The sequence below is a fragment of the Thunnus albacares genome, chromosome 20, assembly GCF_914725855.1.
Source record: "Thunnus albacares chromosome 20, fThuAlb1.1, whole genome shotgun sequence".
NCBI lineage: Eukaryota > Metazoa > Chordata > Actinopteri > Scombriformes > Scombridae > Thunnus > Thunnus albacares.
Window position 1 is genome coordinate 27,211,818 of NC_058125.1, and position 21,140 is coordinate 27,232,957.

At 40.8% G+C, this 21,140-nt stretch overlaps 2 protein-coding genes across 2 annotated transcripts in view; both read left to right on the forward strand.

Annotated features, from left to right (window-relative positions):
* LOC122971137 (microfibril-associated glycoprotein 4-like) overlaps positions 1-15,342 on the forward strand; it is a 750,976-nt gene extending 735,634 nt beyond the window's left edge. Inside the window, exon 7 of the mRNA XM_044337668.1 lies at positions 15,279-15,342. The gene's annotated coding sequence lies outside the window, so the exon portion shown is untranslated. The remainder of the gene's footprint in view (positions 1-15,278) is intronic.
* LOC122971143 (microfibril-associated glycoprotein 4-like) overlaps positions 11,237-21,140 on the forward strand; it is a 34,510-nt gene continuing 24,606 nt past the window's right edge. The window contains exon 1 of the mRNA XM_044337674.1: positions 11,237-11,270. Within this exon, the coding sequence (XP_044193609.1) occupies positions 11,262-11,270 (9 nt within the window). The 5' untranslated portion in view covers positions 11,237-11,261. The remainder of the gene's footprint in view (positions 11,271-21,140) is intronic.

Genomic DNA, 21,140 nt, shown 5'->3' on the forward strand with positions numbered 1-21,140 from the left:
ATCATAGTACTTCACAATCCTCAGAGGCTGGTCTTTCGTGCACCGTTTTAGCATAAACTATGAAGGATCCTGAATGAAACTCTCTGCAAGGGAAGCCGTCCTCACAACCAACCAGCCAAACAATTCTCTACAAACCTTGAATGGGACACATGGGAAAACCAAAGCTGGTGTAACAGCTGAGCAGGAGACTCACCCCTATACCACTGCCAACCACAACTGTTGAAGCTAAATAACTAATCCCTATTCTTCGTGCAGTTAGTGTTGGGGGTAATTACTCAACCAGTGGTGTAAAAATAACAACCAGGAAGCTGGCAACCCTCTCACAGCCACAGAGATGCTCACGAGCTAAGAGCTCTACCCCCCCCTCACTGCCGCCTAAATTAGACACCATAAGTCCCATAGGGAAACCTGCAGCCAAGCCTAACAGGGGAAAAAGGCACTCTTGCACAAATGGACACCAAAATATCCCAGGTAGGGCCCACCAAAAAGCCAAAGTCAAGTATACAACTAGCAAAACAAAAGGGGACCAAGTATCAAACTCTCCTACAACCTACCCTTAAGGGAAGTAACTGGCTCTAAAACAACCTGACATTTCCTTTCCCAAAACAGCCTTACTGACAGCTATGTCCAAAAACAATGAACCTGTCTACACTCCTTTAAGTCAAACCAAAGCAGTAGCCGCTGCCCGCCACAGGAGGTAGCAACACACCAACTTAATCCAGGCCAATTTACCAGAAAGGGCTGAAACATGCTCAAACTAATTTACTTGTAACACCGATCCCAGACAAGCTCTCACTTGTCATAAACCAGCTCAATGCATGTGACAAAGACGGGAGGACAAGTCAGGTTAAAGTGCCAATTGAATATTTCATTAGAAATAAACCAACATAAGTACTGACAAAAAAAAAAGCATGGGGTGTTAAGGTTAATTGCATCAGAGAGAGACAGAGAGAGACAATGAAACTAGGCTGGTAGTTATAGCCTTGGTGGAGGCCTACAGGTGTCACCACTTAACCTTAACGACCCTCCCTGACTGCAAACTCCTGCAGGAAGAGGCCAGTTGAACCACTGCAAGCAGAAAGGATAGATCGTAACACAAATGTTCATCTGAAAAGTAACTAAAGCTGTCAAATAAATGTAGTGGAGTAGAAAGTATAAAGTAGTAGTGGAAATGTTCAAGTAAATTACAAATACCTCAAAATTGTACTTAAATTGAATACTGGAGTAAATGTACATGGACTGTCATATTTTTGGTTTATAAGTGTTATATTTTGCTGCTTTTGGTTTGAATATTTTAATGTTTGTGTTTTTAATTGCTTTCCTTTTTTGCAGTGACTAGGTTTTTATTGCTTGCTTTAATTGCAGTTTACATAAATTATTTGCATGCGGCTGTAATTGGACATCAGGCACTTGATGAATTAATCACTGTGACTTGATGGGCCGATGCCGTGGCTGTGAGAGAGGATCCAGTGTCCAGTCAGCGGAAGATATACAGTACCTGTCGGTGAAGGAAGGAGCAGAGGGAGGCTGAGGAGAAGACACAGCCATTCAAAAGAGAAGGACCCAGAGAACCCAGCCTCTGTGTGACTCTATGTTTGTCTGCTGTACAGGTGAGTGGAGGCTAAAGCTGCATCTACTGCAACATATTACTGACCGTGTTGTTATGGTTCATTTCCCCGAGGTGTCTTCTGTGGCCAGTGGGTCCATGTTGGTGAGGGGATGAGGAGGCGGCTACAAGCCAGCGACACTGACATATTCGAAGTAACCAGTTTCTGTGAATGTCCTTTTTTTAATGGGCTCAGCTACTGAGACATTTAACCATTTTAGTTTGTTTTTAAGCATTTTTTATTTATTGGTAATGTACTGTATTTATTCTCGTTATTTTTGTATTCTAAATTTAAGTTTTCTATTTTGGAATACATTTTTAAGCTGCAATAAAAATCCCAAAAGAGCAACTTTCAAACAACGTATATTTGCTCCCTTCTCGTCTGGGTCAACATGCTAAAACATCACTTAGAGTCCACAGATTTCTTTCTTTTGTCATATTTACTTTCCTTTGTCATTCAGCCCCCCTTGATCTACGTTTTTCTTCTTTTCCACAAAGAAATGAATTGTTCTTCACAGATGACGTACAGAAGGGTTGATACTAAAGTAAAAAAATAAAAGACATAAAACAACTTAAAGTTACTGTCACTCAGTGGTCAAAAAACCGTGTGGCTACAAACCAACTGTCTTCTTCTGTTTTGCATTGTGGTGGCCGGTTGGCATCCATAAATGTTGCATTACCACCATCTACTGGAATGTAACAGCTTCACAATACAAACTATTTACAGTGTCCACCTAAAGTGATCCCATTTATGACATTTTCCATTCTATAACCCAGACTCAATTGCCTGAGTTGATGCAAATCCTCCCTGCAGTGTAACATCAAGATCTCCAGACATGTCTACAATGTTCAAGTATCTCCTGGTGGTGTCCAGCACCATCTTAATCCTTTCTGACTTCCCCTGTATTTCAGCAGTGCATTTTATGACCATGGCAGTGTTGGGTCTCACTGGCCAACCGCATGTTTCAAGAGTCCTCAGGAAACTCAATCTCTCCAGAGTCTGTGGATGTTTGCACCGAAATGTGAAACTCCACCCGTGGATCCAGATTTACAAAACTAGATGTCCCCCTCTTCTCACTCTTTCCCCTCAGGGCTGCTGCTGGAGCAGCTCTGCTGCTCAGCTGTCTGCTCTCTGGTGTGGCCTGCTCACAGCAGACACACAAATAACTCTTTTCTTTATGGCAGAAGACGCAAGAGCCTGCCTAAGACTCAGAAACTAAGTTTTCTAGTGCCAGCAGCTACCACACAAGTCTGCTGGCTGTGTTACCAAGCACAGGAGCCACAAGACAGAGTTAGCTTGCCGCTAACTCTGTAAGGACTGCACAAAGGAGTGACCTGGGCCCTCTGACCTGCATGACTGGAGCACCATCTATCCAGCAAAGCCTGCATCCTTCAGCTTTGGAGCCAAACTCTTCTCAGCCTGTCTCATCCACGGATTCAACAGCTAAGAAGCAGGACACCACAAAGCATCTCTTTCTCCATGGACTTGGTAACAACTGGGCATAGCCTAGCAACATATAGTGAAGCATAGTACGGCTAAGCAAGAATGTTTAACTTAATCAATGTACTGTACATGTATTGGTTTGGCTAAGGTTATTCATTGAACTATTGTTGTGATGTCCTTGTTGTTGATGGTCAGGTCATTACATAGCCAGTCTGCTAAGTTAATGTTAGCATATTTAACCTGTTACATCCAGTAACTAGGCCTTGCATGCAACTAACCTCTTCCTGACCTTGCAACTTTAGCCTACACCAATTTGCCTTAAAGACAGAACCACACAGTCAAGAGGTTAACCTAGCTCTGTACACTTTGCTTGTGGCAGCATATGTGGTCTCATGAAACCACGTGGTCTGGCCTTTTGTCTGTGTAGTTCTCTTTGTCAGCCCTATTGTCTATTGCATGCCATGTGCTCTGTCACCATGGCTATACATGCTGTCTGTTTAATGTTGCACAAGAATGGGTTTTGCCAACCTCTGCTCTGCAAAGAACTCCAAAAGCCTTCAACCTTAACTAGCTATTGATATGGTGATTTAGTTTATAGTTATTAGTTAATTATTAATCAAAGTTCCAAACTGATAAATTAGTACACTTTGAGACTGAATTGGCTATCTATTTCCCTGACTCCAGGGTGGTGCCCCATCATTATTAAATCTTATTAATATTTTTTATTGATTTTAATAATTAATAATTATCTTTGATAATCATTAATTATTGCTGATAGCCAAAGTTGTAGCCAAAGTCCAACAAAATGGTGCCCTGTGTGAGGCAGAGTATTGTTGGCAATTATTCATAATTGTTCAGTTTTAATTTCAGCATAATTTTGGATGTTTTGGAATTTCAAACTTTTAGACAATCCAAAAGCCTTTATATTCAACACAACTAGTCTGCCACAAGAGTAGATATCTAGCTGTACTTACAAACAGTGCAGTGTGGTGAGATTTGATTTTTTAAAATCAAATTTAGCTAAAGCAATTGGTAACCCAAATATTGAGTTATTGATAACTAACATTGTAGGTGTTTACAGTGTTCCTCATAGTGTTACACTAAGAGCTTACTGGTGCTGCTAGCCACTGAAGTTGTGCCTACTCTGTAGGAAGTGTAAGAATCTCAGTTAAGCATTTGAATACCACATATTCAATGCAATCTAGTCAAGCTATCAGAATTGGCTGTTAATTCAACTGCTCCCCTTTTTAATTAAAACACAGTGTACCACCAGCCCTGTGACACATTGAGAGCTTGTACCTGGCTGTTACTGCCATTCCAACCCGAGTAAGAAATAGAGCCTGTGAGATAGAGCCACAGCCCTGTGAAACTTAGAAGTTATGCTCTAGCTGTTACTGCCATGCATTCTAGCCTGAATCAACTTTAAGAAACAATCCTCTGACTGTTACTGCCCTGCATCTCAGTTAGTGCATGTTAAAATCTGTTGTGCCCACTAGAGCCACTAGACAGTGCCGTAGCTACCCCTCCTCCACAGGAATCTACTCCCCATAGTGTAAGCCACCCTATTGTTTGATTAGGGTAGTGTACTGCCCAAACTACACTACAAAGTATCAGCCACACAACACCATAGCCAACCACATTGTTTTGTTGTACTAGTCAACTGTTTAATCTAACCCTCCGTTCCAGAGACAACAATGGAGAATCCCTGTGTAGAGCAGTTTATTTCTTCCATGGCACAGAACCTAGAACCTGGCTACACAGAATATATCAGCAGGTTGAATTTCAGTGAGTGCAGGAAAGAGATGGACTCGCTACTCAAGGACAGGTATGCTGCACAGACCGCATCCAAAGACCCATTGTAATGCTTGCTTCTGAACTTTCACAGGCAAACCAGCCTCACCTGTCAGAGCAAAGCAGCCCTAGAAAAGAGATAGATTTCCTTAGAGTGCAAAATGCTTGCCTCCTCCATGAGGTTCAGACGGCCAATAAGAAAGCCATGTGCTATTTAGAAAACTGCACTCAGCAGAGTTAGATTTCTGCTCACACAAGGAGGAAGGAGGTCAGAATGTCCTGCCCCACCACAGTCAGTCAGCCAATGTGATTTTGGTTACTCCGATTCACACTTCTCCTTTAATGAAAGATCAACTCCCTCTCCATTTAGAAGATGGGAACAATTCCCAACTGACCCTAAGTTCTTGGGAATAAAGTCAGTTTCTCAACCTCCACTGAGAGACAGAGCTAACAGCTACCTGACTTCCCATCTCTCTGAAACAGACACTGAGGAGACATGTAGTGTATCCTCTAGGAGATGCCCAGTGTTTTTTCTAAGCCACTGATACATGACATATTCATCTGTGCTCATCCTTCCTAAGGGGGGACTAGAACATTCCAGAACTGTTCAGCCTCTCCTCAGCACTACCAGGAAAGTGATAACAGTTGTTCAGCCCTCGCTCTTCAACCAGAGAGAATTGTATCACGTGATGCACAAGTCCATGGTAGTGCTAGTTTAGTCTAGTTTAGCAATGAAGGCCAAAAATCGTTTGCATGCAGATAATCTGATCAGCTCCGCTCCTTTCTTGCTCTGGTCCTTTTTGCACTGCCACCATCTTGTCATTTCTCTCCATTCTGTTAGCAGCTTCGGTGTACAACAATCACTTTCCTGTTCTCATCTTATTGACTTTCTCTTCCTTCATTCTTTTTGGACACTGTGCTGACCCTGTATAGTGATTTTACCTTGCAGTGCAGGAAGTCTGCTCACTCTTTCTCATCTTTACACACCTCCACATTGCAGCTGTCCTTCCTACACCTCCCACATCTTCTGACTCCCCTACATACTGCAGCAACATATCCATATTCTTGACAGCAGAAACATCTTACAGGAGCTGCCTCATATTGCCTCACCCTGTAACTCACTATAATCATATCACATAATGAAGGTACACTCTTTCCGGCAATTCCCCTTCAAAACTCAAACACAAAGAATTACTGTCCTCCTTCACCCCTTCTCTGATTCTAGTCATTCTTCTTGCGTCTTACACACCTGCAACATCCTGAAACACTCAGCCTCTACTGACAGTGGCCACTTACCACTCCCTTTATCTTTGCTTCTGATCCAAGTCGGAAGCTAGTCACATTTATAATCTTGCTATAATCTTCAAATGCATGAATCTTAAGGGTTCTATCTCTCTGACGCTTTCAGACACTATCTGTGATAACCATCCCACTTCTAGTTATCCTGACTGATCACACTACTCCAAGTTTTTCCATTATACACTTTCAGACCGCATGCAAGTCCTTGAAAATCCCGTCTGCTTGTGTCATGGCTGTCACCCCGACGAGATCCGTCTCCTCTTTGCTCGATTACTGATTGGAATTGCTTGAGTAACTTATTCTATTCTTCTTCTTTTTTATTTTATTTTCAATCCCTCATGTCTTCATTTTCATTTTCAATTTCACTGTACAACTCTTGCTCCGACACCATTTCCTCTCTACAGAACCTTGACTTAATGACAGCTCAACTCTTATTTACAGGCTGATACAGTTACTACAATTGCTGCCTCAATCAACTGATTGTTAAAGGAGAGTGTCTACACTCCACGTTCCAACAACAATTCATTAACACAGCTCCAACACTTTATAATGAGTCTATTCCCACTCCTCATATTTAATTATATTTATGCATAATTCATCAAAATACAAGTTATTAGCAAATTCATAATTTTGGCTCCAACGATCCTTTTAACAGTTCTTGGGTTTTGGTGATCTTTGGGAAGTGCTGCTTTTTTAATGTCAGAAATATTATTCAACGCAGGCTTAATACTGAATCACCATCACTGGAGTTCCTGTAAGTGAGTAATATTAACATCTTTATATCATAATGGATATTGAGATTTATAATTAAGTAAAAAAATATATGCAGATACATCACAATTAACAACTTAAGACTTTAGTTAGCCAGAACATTCAAAGTTTTGTAGTCTAAAATGCCAATTATTTTTGTTTTATGTACATTACAAAGTTAATCAAAGATTGTAAAAATGTTCAGGAATTATTATAAAATTGTAATCCTTCAGATTTCAATCCAGGTTAATTTGGCAACACCTGTGGTTACTGTGGTAACAGCAAGTGTGTTTAACACAACATTAAACACTGTTTGAGCAGCTGGTGTTTGTGTTTACAGATGTTTTAATAAAGAAGTCAGTTAGTCATAGTGGCAACATGGATGTGATGTCAGTAGTGTTGCTGAGGAGGTGGAGACATGCATCTAACAACTCACTGTGGCTTCTTCATTCATCACTCTCTGACATATTTAGGCGAGAGCCGGGACGAAAGTATCACGGACACGGACCTTTTCTGTTGTAACACAGAAGTCAGGGACATGTCGTTGTGAAGTCCATGTGAGGTACACCCCACTGTTGAGTCTGCAGTCGAAAAATCAGCCCGATCTCATCAGTTTTGTCAGAGTTACAGTAGAAAAACTTATTTTTCAAGTAAAAAATACATATTGGAAGTGTTTTCTGTTTATTTGTTAAATGTATATCATCTGTTAGAACTATCCATAAGTATCAGTGAAGGTTTAATTTATCATATGAGCCTACCTTTGGTGATAGTCAGGGTGAAGTTGACGGACACGGGGAAGGGACAAAAGTAACATGGTGTTACTTTTGTCCTGCTATTATTAAAGATTTATTTATTTGTTCTTTATGTCTGCAGGAAATGCCCAGGGTTAGTGTGAGGAAGACCAACGAGTCCAGATGTGACCTGAAAACAAAACAACAAACACACAAAAAACAGTGAATAAATGTTTGTTCATCATCCATTGTTCAAGGCGACATTGTATTCTTTTTAATGTAGGCTGATGTTCTAAACAAGTGACTGAATTGATTACCTTGTGTGTACTGGGGGGAAAAAAACGGTTCTCTGGAATAACTTGGCTTGAGTGAAGCCTAGAATTGATTATTCGACTGTCCTGAAAAAGACAGGAACACGTATGATTTGGAGATGGAGTGCACATGATGGGTAAGGATTTGTAACAGTTTAAACATCTTAAATTCCAACCCAATGTCATTCATAAGAGAAAATGGTGATTATGCACTAAGATGAGTTTGACGCATTGGACCAGTTTCATACAATTGCAACATTTAACATGAATTGATTTGAGAGAAATATGGTAATTTGCTTGGAGGACTAACTGAAGCATGAATGAGCGTTATATGCCAGAAATAATAAGTGCTTATTTGTTTTGTGGTCAATTTATCCAACCGTTACTTTTGTCCTGCATCTGTGTTTCTTTCGTCCCGGCAGAAAGGGGCAAAAGTAACAATGCATAACACTAATTTCCAGCTTGATTGCATCCAACTCATTTAACCAAAATTTTAAAAAAGGTTGGTATTCAAATATGGTGACTCCGAATAAATGCATCTCTGTGCAGAGAGGGAGATACTAATTATATTTTCATCCCGGCGCTCCACTACAACTCATCCACTGACACAACATCAGCTAAATGACACATTTATGATTTATGAAGATTTAACCTCTGTGATTAACACAATATGTTTCCTGTTTTTAATATTAAGCTGCAGCAGGAAATGTTAGCATTTGCAGGAAGCTAATCCAGCTGTGATGCAGCTGTAGGAGAGTGAACAGTAAACAATGGTGCCGATATCAATCAGATCAAATTACAAACAGTAACTCTGGATCACATGTTTACTGTCAATCCCTGAATGTGTGTGAAAGATTTCAAAAAACAGCAGAACAATAAAAACTATTAGAGATAATTACAGGATGTAAATACACTGAATGACTGTTAATGAAAAACTGCCGAGCATGAACGGAACCAAACACAGCTTCTGATTTATAATCATAATGAATTATAACATTAAATGTAGGGGTATGGGTGATTCTGATTAAGGCCTGAATAAACTGACCTTTTTTAAAGGATAACTGACTTTAACGGGAACCTTCCAGCTGTGAAAACAAACAGCCAAAAACTATTAACAGGACAACCTGAAGTGACCTGTGTCACTGCTGTAGCTGTGGAAATGCTGGTGTCACTGCTAAAACATCCCATAAACATTAAAAACTTTAAAAACTGTTCTCTGATTATCAAAGTATATGATTCAACAAAATAGAAGCATGTAAAATGAAGAGAAACTTAATAACTGAAGAAAGCTGAAATTAAAACACTTTGATCCTGCAGAGTTCAATACGCACACACACACAAACATACACACAAACAGATATTTAGACATGTAGAATTGGTCTTATCAGTGTGAAGCAGCAGCTGCATCACTGACATTTTGTGTTCTTTGATCCAGTGAATCATGTTTGCATACTTGGATTAAAGACTTCCTCTTGACTTTACGTTTATCCAAATGTAACAAGATAAACAGCAGGTGGCACTAATTCTCCAGTCGATGCCATTAAACTGTTGCAGAAGAAGACAACACAAGGAGATGACGTCATTAAAAGAGCAACAGTCAAAGCTCAAACGATGGAAAACCATGTGGAAAACATGATGGAAATATGACATTTCTGTTTGTTTCATGTATTGATGTGAGGAAGGTTACAGTCTCCTCATCACTCCACACAGATCTGATGTTTTCAGCTCTTCAGTGATGTTTAAGTCACATGATTCATGTACATCATTATCAGGGGTGGAAAGAGTGCTAGAATATTTTACTCAAGTAAAAGTACTATAAACTTGTGTGAAAATATAGTTAAATAAAAGTACAAGGTGTGTCAGTTAAAATTTAGAGTAAACATTACTGTATTACATTTTTCAAAAAGGGGGAATGGGTAAAGACAAAATGTGATATGATGGTGGTGCTGTTCTATGATATAATAAAATTAAAGAACATCTTATTACAATAAAACAAAGTGCATTAGCATCTCATCATATATGGAAAAACATCATAGCATGTATGAAATGCACCACCTAGTCACTACAGTTCACCAGAAAATGACCAACAATAAATGAAAAGGACAGTGGACACGGCGGTGGGGCAGCATGAAGCTACATTGAAGGGGACATATTCTGCTTTTTGTGGTTTTCTGTTATTTATACCCTGCTCTGATGTCGGATGTTAAACATGGTCAAAGTTCAGAAACTTGGGGTGAACGTATGTTATGCTGCCTGCAAGTCAAAAGTCAGGGCTTCAACTGCTCTGAATATTTCATTTGCAATGTTTCTTCTAGCTTGCTGACGAGCTGACGTCAGCTCATCCCATATGCTCATAAACCGGAGTCTGTTATGTAGCTTTAGTTGCTAAGGTTGTTGCTAAGGTGTTTCCATGTGTTGTTCTCATTGTCCACTCTCATATATCAGGTCAGATTCAGCTCCAACATATACGGATGGATTTGAGAAGTTGACATTTGGAGTAAAGAAGGAGAAAAAGAAGTGAAATCCTGCTACTATAGTTTGTTTACGTAGCATGGTGCCTGCTCATCAGGAGGAATTTTTCTAATCATTCACACACATATTGCACAGCTTTCCAGAGCAATTTGGGGCTCAGTATCTTGCCCAAGGATATTTGGACATGTGAACCGGAGGAGCCGGGAATCGAACCACCGATCTTCCAGTTAGTGGGTGACCCGCTCTTCCTCTTAAACCACAGCCGCCCTGTTCATCGTACAGGATGGAGTGGACGCAGCACTGATAGAAACGTTCAAGCAGGTTCAGGAGATGGCAATACAGGACCTCCGACTTGGTGCATTACAGGAAGATGGTCAGCACGACTGTGTGGTACAAACTGACTTTTGTCTGCTTCTTTAGGTGGCTTTTGTCCCAGATGTGTCTGTAAAGCCTGCTGTACATGCTGTTTGTCTCAGCTAGTCTGCTGTCCATCTCGTCAGAGGAGATGACACCACCCAGGTAGCTGAACTAGTGGACTACTTTCAGCCCGATCTGACCTCTTGCCTGATGCTAAGCTTAACCCTAAAAAGAAATATTAAACTCCAAAGTAAACACTTAAAGAGTCCCTGAAATGTTGGCGGATGTCAGGTTTTGGTCCCAACAAAGTCATGTAAACAGAGACACACACACTCAAGAACATTATGTTTCCATTTGTTCAGCAAATAGTTTTATCAGTGTGAAGCAGCAGCTGTATAGTTATTTATTAATCTTTGGGATGTAAATACAGCTCAGACACATCACGGCATCCAGACTGACTGACATAAACATTTTCATCAGATCATCTCAGCAGAACTCTGATGATGAAGGTGAGTTTGTGTTTATCTTTGCTGTTTACATCCTCCTGAGTGCTGATGCTAGTGATGCGCTCAGAGAGTTTCACGACATCTGCTCACTCCAAAACATGCACCGGAGGCATTTTTTGTGATTGCGGGTGATTTCAACCACGTCAACTTGACAGATATTCTACCAAAGTTTCACCAGCACGTCACCATTGCAACCTGAGGAAACAACACACTTGATTACATGTACACAAACAGACGGGGGACATGCAGAGCATCACTGACTACAACAAAAGGGATGCAGAATGCCCCAGGGACCCATCTTTTGCCGATGCCCTTAACACCTTTTACGCTCGTTTCCAGGATTCCAATACCTCTCCTAGCACGAGGCTCACCCCACCCCACAACAGATGTGAGGAGGACCCTGCAGAAAGTTAACCCCCGCAAGGCTGCAGGCCCAGACAACATCACAGACTGGATCCTTAGGGACTGCACACACCAGCTTTCAGAGGTGACGATGGACATCTTCAACACCTCTGTCTCCCAGGCAACTGCACCAACATGCCTCGAGACTGCCACCATTATCCCTGTACCAAAGAGCTCAACAGTGTCATGCCTGAATGATTATCGCCCCGTAGCACTTACTCCGATCATCATGAAGTGCTTCGAACGGCTGGTCATGGCCCACATAAAAGACACCATCAACGTCATAGTGGATCCCCATCAGTACCACTCCACTGCTGACGCCATCTCATCTGTTGTTCACCTGTCCCTCACTCACTTGGAGAGCAAGGACTCTTACATCAGGCTCCTCTTCTTGGATTTTAGCTCTGCCTCCAATACCATTATCCCACAGACTCTGGTAATCAAACTGTCATTACTTGGACTGAGCTCATCCTTATGCAATTGGGTACTGGACTTTTTAAAAAACAGGCCCCAGTCAGTTCCCCCCAGGGATGCATCCTGAGCCCCCTGCTGTACACCCTACTGACCTATGACTGCTCAGCCAAGAATCCAAGTCATCATATTGTGAAGTTTGCAGATGACACAGCAGTGGTGGAACTCATCACTCACAATGATTAGTCAGAGTACAGGCAGGAGGTGGAACAACTGGAGGCTTGGTGCAGAGCAAACAACCTCTGCATCAACGTGAAGAAAACTAAGGAGATGATTGTGGACTTCAGGAAGAGTGGCAACACTGCCCCTTCCCTCTACATCAGAGGAGCAGCTGTTGAGGTGATGCAGGAAATGCATCACCATGTTGTCCGGCAACTGCTCTGCTGCAGACAGAAAGGCACTACAGCGGGTAGTGAAGTCTGCACAGAAGATCATTGACAGCAGCCTACCCACTATCAGTGACATTTACATCAGCAAGTGCAGGAATAAGACTTGTATCATGAAGGACTCCACCCACCCTGCAAATGCACTATTTGCCCCCTCCCCTCAGGCAGGAGGTTGCACAGCATCAATGCCAGAACCACCAGACTAAAGAACAGCTTCTTCCCAGCAGCTGTGAGACTGACAACCTCTGCACCACACTGAAATGCTGTACCATACTAGTACTAGTCAGTGTTGTAGTTGAGTCATTAAGTCTCGAGTCCGAGTCGAGTCTCGAGTCCCTAGTGTCCGCGTCACCAAAGAAGAGTCTGAGTTGAGTCTGAGTTGAGTCCTCATTACCTGAGTCCGAGTCTGAGTCATTAAAGTTCAGCCTGAGTTGAGTTCCAAGATGGGCTCCAGTGTTCCACTCTGGAACGGTCAAAGAGCTGACATACAAATAAAAAATGACACATTAAACAAAAATGACACAGCTGTGATTTCATGTTAATATTAATGATGCACCAATTACAATTTTCTTGGATTTTTGGTGATTCTGATTTTCTTTATAAGAATTAAATAAGTGTCTTTTTTTTGGACTTAAAGGTATTACAAATTGCGAGCTTTGTGTCTTCTTCACTCACGCTAAAGAACTTCCATACCAATGATGATGTGTGTGTGTGGCTGTAGTGTCTTTGCACTGTGTGCGCGACTGCATGGTGTGTGTGTGTGTGTGTGTGTGTGTGTGTGTGTATGTGTGTGGCTGTGGCTTTCTGTGCGCTGTGTGCGCGACGTGCATGTTGTGTGTGTGGCTACAATGTCTGAGCTGCAGCTACTGTGTGCGTGACGTGAACCATAGTGTGGCTATGTGAAAATTTGACCAGCAAAAAATAGGATATATATTACTTCTTTATCAATTTCAACTTCTGAGTCTGAATGCAGTCAATGCATGAGTCCAAGTCCGAGTCCAAGTCATCATCGCTGAGTCCAAGTCATCAGTGCGCAAGTCCAAGACAAGTCACGAGTCCTGAAAATCAGACTTGAGTCAGACTCGAGTCCAAGTCCTGAACTCGAGTACTACGACACTGGTACTAGTTTTGACCGCTGTATCTCATAACTTAAGTGCTGCACTTTACCGACAACTGCTGCACTTATTGAGCACTTTACTGCTTATCATACTGTTAGTAATGGGCATGTGCAATTGAGGCCACTTGGCTAACTGTTCTCCCCTCACACTTATTCATATTTATATATTTATTGACTACTTATTACAATGTGTTGTAATAGATTTCAAGATATTTAATAACCAGAATATATCACAAAATTACCCTTTACTGCTTGCTTTACAAAGGAATTCTGTAGACATTGCCCAAGCCTAGTATACAGGTACATTTTATGTTTCAGATATGAAAGTTTATTATAGAATAAAGCTTATTTGGGTATTAAAAAAATACTACAAAATTAGTTTCACATTCATTGTATATGAAGCAACTCCAGACTTTATTCCGGATGGCATCACAAATTTGAGTCTTACGTCTCTGGTTTGTGGCTTTGGGAGAAAGTAGTTCATGTTCACAAATATCAGAAGTGGGAGTAAGTTACACATGTGCAAGTCACAAGCAAGTCTCAAGTCTTAACCTCAAGGCTCAAGCAAGTCTTAAATCACTGTGACTTAGACTCAAGTAAGCCAAGTCAAGTCAATGCTAAATGTCAAGCAAGAAAAGTCAGTTAAGTCACAAGTCAGTCACCATGAAAGAAGCACTTAAAACACGAGAGAAAAGGTTACAATGGCAAGCCATGTCATGAGAGAACTGCACATGTTAGTTAGTCTCTACAACTAGGGATGGCTATGGTTAGGATTCATATATACAACTATTTATGGTTCAATTCATACCTTGTTTTTTGGTGTTGTTGTTTTTTGGGGATCTAGGGTTCATAATTTTGTATTTTATGCAGTATTAATGTGTGTGGATATGTTGTATTACTTCTAATATGTTGTATTACTTCTGCCATTCTGGCTACTAAATAATAAGATAATTTATGGGACTTATTTCAATACAGAGTAACAGTTACCAAAAATGTCAATTTATATTTTTGGAGAAAAAAAATACATTGGTGCAATGGGGCCCCCTAGCAGTCGCGGGCTCTGATGCACATGTATAGTCCATATATAACAAGAGACAGCCTTGGAGACCATAATGACTTGCTGAAAACAATGATTGACTTAGTATTTCTAGAGAGAAGTTGAGGCCTTTTGAATGGGAGTCAGTTGGAGCATCTTGCAGCTGTCGGCAGCACTTCAAGGTTGTTCAGCCTCAAGACGTCACGGCTGCTGATTGATTGAATATAGTTTAGCTAAAGGATCATATTGACTAATGAGTGTGTTTGTGTGTAGGTGTACTGTGACATGGACTTAGTCTGAGGACGGAAGAACCGAGTGGTTTTCAATATAAGCACTTCCTGTTTGACCTTCACAATAAATCATGAGCTGTCAGAGATCTTGTGTGTTTATCGAGTTAACCCTCCCTCACTCACACCAAACAAAACCGAACAGGGTTTATCACTGGGGGGCTGATGGCACTCTCTCATGTGTAGTAGTGGAGTAATAGACTTGTAAGGGCGCTGACTACTCTGTGAAGACCATCAGCATAAAGATTCGTCCTGTGCAGTAATTCTCCAGAATGAACAAACAGCAGAATATCTGTTGATCTCTTTCTTTATTTCTCTCTGATCTAGTCTGTAACCTCACATATACTTCAAACAAATATTTCCAGCATCAATAAAAGTCAGATGTAGAGTGTGTTTGTGAGCAGCTGCTGGGTGTAAAGTCTTGTGTCAAACAGCTGTTGGTGTAGAGAAATGATTGGACAGGTGGGGAACTTAGCGGAGGATCCAGAGGAACAAATACAGAGCAGCTTACATCAGAAACATCACATGACATCACTGAAGTGATGAAGAACCAAATGACAGATGGAGTTGACTCGTATTGGAGCTAAAAGCAGCTTGAACTCTGCTGAAATGAACACGTTCCACCACTAGATGTCTCTGTTGTCTGTATTAGTTCCATCTAGTTGTATCCACAGACTGACTGTATATCTGAGCTTTCAGCAGGACACAAACTACACATGAACCCTCACACTGTCACCCAGTAAAAAGTAACTATATTTACGAAAGTACTGTACTTAAGTACAATTTTGAAGTACTTGTACTTGAGTATTTCCATGTGATGCTACTTTCTACATTTCAGAGGGAAATATTGTACTTTCTACTCCACTACATTTATTTGACAGCTTTAGTTACTTTTCAGATGAAGATTTGACACAATGGATAATATAACAAGCTTTTAAAATACAACACATTGTTAAAGATGAAACCAGTGGTTTCCAACCTTTTTGGCTTTTTGTGGTCGGGGTCACATTTCAGATGTTTATGAGTTGTTAATGGCTCCACCAAATAGTGATTTTTCCCTCTAAACTTCTAACATACTTTTACTGCAATACTTTAACTACATCAAGCTGATAATACTGTACTTTTACTGTGGTGGGATTTTTCACACAGGACTTTTACTTGTAATGGGGCATTTTTACATTGCTGTATTGGTACAATACTTTTACTGAGGTAAAGGATCTGAATACTTGTGTTGACTATGATTTTGGATGCCTTGTTGACAATCCACTGTAGTGTTTTCCGTGTCTGACTGTCTGTGCTGCCGTACCGTAGTGTAATAGAGGATGTAATGGTGGACTCAATGATGGCTGAGTAGAACAGAACGCGAAATTGGTGCTTGATATTTTTTAAGCTGTTTAAGGAAGTAAAGTCATTGTTGAGCTTTTGCAATGATGTGCTCAGTCTTGGTTTTGTATTTCAGGTTATTGCTAATGTAAATTCCAAGGAATTTAACAGAGTCAGTGGTGGTGATGGGGTCTCCATTTATTTTTAAGGGTAATTTTGGATTTGGCATACATCAGAACTCAATAATGATTTCCTGGGTTTTGGCTGTGTTAAGCAGGAGGTTATTGTTTGTGCACCAAGTGACAGCTTCGGCCCCCTTAATGCGGTACTGCGATTCATCATCTGAGATGAGGCCTACAGCGATGTCTGCATATTTGTTTTCACAGAACTGTCCTTGGACGTAAAGTGGGTGGTGTACAGTGAGAATAACCAGGGAGAGAGAACACAGCCCTGAGGAGCTCCAGTGCAGAGAGTAAGAGGGTGTCAGGTTAGGATATTAACCTTCACTTTTTGTGGCCTGTTCCACAGGAAGCTCCCAGTCCAGTGACATATGGCCAGGTCAATGTTCATGTCCAAAAGTTTGGTAAAGACTGACTGGGTTGATGGAATTTAAGGCGGAACTGAAGTCTATGAACAGGATGTGTGTGTAGGTGTTTGGTGATTCCAGGCGTTGCAGGGCGGGGTGGAGTGCTATGCTTACTGCATCTTCAACAGATCGGTTGGCTTGCAAAGCAAACTGATGGGTCCATCAGTGGGGAGGTGCAGGATTTCAAGTATGACAGAATGATGCGCTCAAACGCTTTCATGGCCACAGATGTTAGGACAACTGGTCTGAAGCCATTGAGGCAGGTAATCTTTGAGGACTTTGGCACAGGAGTAAGGGACTGTACATTTGCACTTTTTAATCTGTGTGTACACATACACACCTGTTGATTTTGACAGTACAACAAAAAATGTTCCTGCCAAAGTTGAAACCAGACCTACACCCTTTGAAGTACAGGATGTGTTTTCAAATGACTGACAGAATTTTATCTGTTGTACAGGTGATGTCACAGACACAAACACTTACATTATTAACTTTAGGGACATAATTAGTTAAAACACTTACTGTACTGTAATACAGGATGTTATGATGGACTCCATGATGGCTGAGTAGAAGAGAAAGAGAAGTTTATGATTCATCTGGTATTTTTTAAGCTGTTAAAGGAAGTAAAGTCATTGTTGAACTTTTGCAATGATGTGCTCAGTGTTAGTTTTCCACTTCAAGAACCTGGTTTCTGGATTTTACAGGGAGCCAATGCAGGGGTCCATGTCCCCTATCCTGTGAGATGAGAAAGCACAAAAACTCTGGGGAAGGTCAAGTTAATAATATGCATTCTTGGTACATGAATGCATTCAAATGGAGAGGAGGAGGAGGAGAGAGGAGCTCAGTGCATCATGGGAAGTCCCCCGGCAGTCTAGACCTATATAAGGCCTTTTAAGCCTACTCTTAAACATAGAGAGGGTGTGTGCCCCCTAGACCGAATCTGGAAGATGGTTCCACAGGAGAGGAACCTGATAGCTGAAGGCTCTGCCTCCCATTCTACTTTTGGAGACTCTATGAACCACCAGTAAGCTGCATTCTGGGAGCGCAGTGTTCTAGTGGGATAATAGGGTACTATGAGCTCTTTAAGATATGACGATGCCTGACCATTAAGAGCTTTGTAGGTGAGGAGAGGGATTTTAAATTCTATTCTAGATTTTACAGGAAGCCAATACAGTGAAGCTAAATAAATAAAAATATGATCTCTTTTTCTAGTTTTTGTCAGTACAGGTGCAGCTGCATTCTGGACCAGCTGGAGAGTCTTTAGAGACTTGTTAGAGCAGCCTGATAATAAGGAATTACAATAATCCAGCCCAGAAGTAACAAATGCATGGACTATTTTTCCCCCAATCTTTTTGAAACAGGATGTGCCTGATTTTTGCAATATTACGTAAGTGAAAAAAGGCAGTCCTTGAAATTTGTTTTATGTGGGAGTTAAAGGACATATCCTGATCAAAGATTACTCCCAGATTCCTTACGGTGGAGCTGGAGGCCAGGGTAATGCCATCCAGAGTAGCTATATCATTAGATAAAGTGTTTCTAAGGTGTTTAGGGCCAAGCACAATAACTTCAGTTTTATCTGAATTTTGTAGCAGAAATTGCAGGTCATCCAGGTCTTTATGTCCTCAAGGCATGCTTGGAGTTTAGTTAACTGACTGGTTTCATCTGGATTCATTGAGAAATATAATTGCATGTCATCTGCATAGCAATGAAAATTGATGGACTGTTACCTAATAATATTACGTAAAGGAAACATACACAAGGTGAATAGTATTGGTACAAACATAGAACCTTGTGGAACTCCGTGTCTAACTTTTGCGTGCATGGAGGATTCATCATTAACATGTACAATCTGAAATCAATCTAATAAATAGAATTTAAACCAGCTTAATACCAATTAAATGTTCCAGTCTCTGCAAAAGGATTTGATGGTCAATTGTGTCGAATGCGGCACTAAGATCTAACAAGACAAGTATAGAGACAAATCCTTTGTCCGATGCATTTTGGAGATCATTGTGACTTTCACCACAGCTGTGTCTGTGTTATGATGCGCTCTAAATCCTGACTGAAAATCATCAAATAAACTATTGTTATGTAGAAAGTCACATAACTGATTAGAGACTGCTTTCTCAAGAATCTTAGAGAGAAAGGGAAGGTTAGATATAGGTCTATAATTGGCTGAAATGCCTGAATTGAGAGTAGACTTCTTAAGAAGAGGTTTAATTACAGCTACTTTAAAGGACTGTGGTACATAGCCTGTTACTAAAGACAGATTGATCATATGTAGTGAAGAAGTGCTCACTAAGGGTAAGACTTCCTTAAGCAGCCTAGTTGGGATGGGGTCTAATAGACAGGTTGATGGTTTAGATGAAAAAATCATTGAAGTAAGTTCAGAAAAGTTGACTGGAGAAGAAACAGTCCAAATATATGTCAGGATTTACAGCTGTTTCTAAGGTGCCTGTGTTTGGGGAGAGAACGGTGCCTGTTGAGGGCAGGAGGTGGTGAATTTTGTCTCTAATAGTTAGAATTTTATCATTAAAGAAGCTCATAAAGTCGTTACTACTGAGAGCTATAGGAATACATGGATCAATAGAGTTATGACTCTTTGTCAGCCAAAGTGCTGAAATGGAACCTGCTGTTTTTATTCTCTTCTATTAATGATGAGTATAAGCTCTGGTATTTCAGAGGGCCTTCCTATATGTTTTAAGACTATCTTGCCAGATTAAGAGAGATTCAGTTTGGGAGGGACTAAAATTAGTGTAAGAGTCCTCTGTAGTATTGAGACATGGCATTGAATTCAATTGAATTGCTTCCTTAAATTTAGCTACAGCACTATAAGATAGACATCTAGTTAAGACATTTTTGTCTTATGGCGTGTGGTTAAAAGTGCGTCCTGACTGACAGAAAAAAACATACTGCACGCGCAAAACCTACTTTCAGTTGAAATACATTAGTTTGAAAATCATGCTGACTGTTATGAAAAAAAGGAAAAACCGTGTCCACGTACACAAATAGAGAGATTAAGTTTCATGACTATTTCACGAATTGCTGTGAGACTTGGTTGGGTGTACAGTGAGAATACCCAGGGGGAGAAAACACAGCCCTGAGGAGCTCCAGTGCTGAGGTTGAGAGGATGTGAGGTTAGGTTATTAACCTTTACCCTCTGTGGCCTGTTACACAGGAGGCTTTGAATCCAGTGGCATATGGCATCAATGTTCATGTCCAAAAGTTTGGTAAAGAGTTTGAGTAGGTTGATGGAATTGAAGGCGGAACTGAAGTCTATGAACAGGATGTGTATGTAGGTGTTTGGTGACTCGAGGCGTTGCAGGGCGGGGTGGAGTGCTATGCTTACTGCATCTTAAACAGACCGGTTGGCTTGCAAAGCAAACTGATGGGTCCATCAGTGGGGAGGTGCAGGATCTCAAGTATGACAGAATGATGCGCTCAAATGCTTTCATGGCCACAGATGATGTTGTTTTCTTGTGTTTCTGTAGGAGACTCCCTGAGTTCTCCAGAAGTTCTCCTCCTTTGACAAAGACCGGAACTCCTCCACAAACATAAACTGTGCCAGACTCTACCTGGTGGCGTTCTGGTACAAGGACTGTCACTATGCAAACCCCAGCAAGGTTTATCACTGGGGGGCTGATGACACTATACATGGTGTAGGAGTGGTGTGGTCCCACTGGAAGGGCTTTAACTACTCCTTGAAGACCATCAGCATGGATCTGAGTACTTTCATGGCTACAGATGTTAGGGCAACTGGTCTGAAGTCAATGAGGCAGGTAATCTTTGAGGACTTTGGCACAGGAGTAAGGGACTTTACATTTGAACTTTTTAACTTGAGTGAACACATACACACCTGTTGATTTTGACAGTATGACAAAGTTGAAACCAGATCTACACCCTTTGAAGTACAAGATGTGTTTTCAAATGATTCTGACAGAATTTTTCTGAATTTTATCTGTTGTACAGGTGATGTCACAGAAATAAACACTTATATTATTAACTTTAATATTTAAGGAAATATGAAAAATGTTTATTGTTGAGTCTGCGTGGGGGGATTCCTTGAACATAAATCACTTCAGATTGTTCCTCAAACGTTACTTTATGTTGGAAGGATGTTTTCAGACAGAAGTAGTGTTACTAAAAAACATCTTGAACGATCAGAGACTTCATTATTAATACATTTGCTTCACATAATAATACCATTACTTTGAATATGAGAATTAGAATTTAGGTTTACTTCTAAATATGTTGTTGCCTGCTGA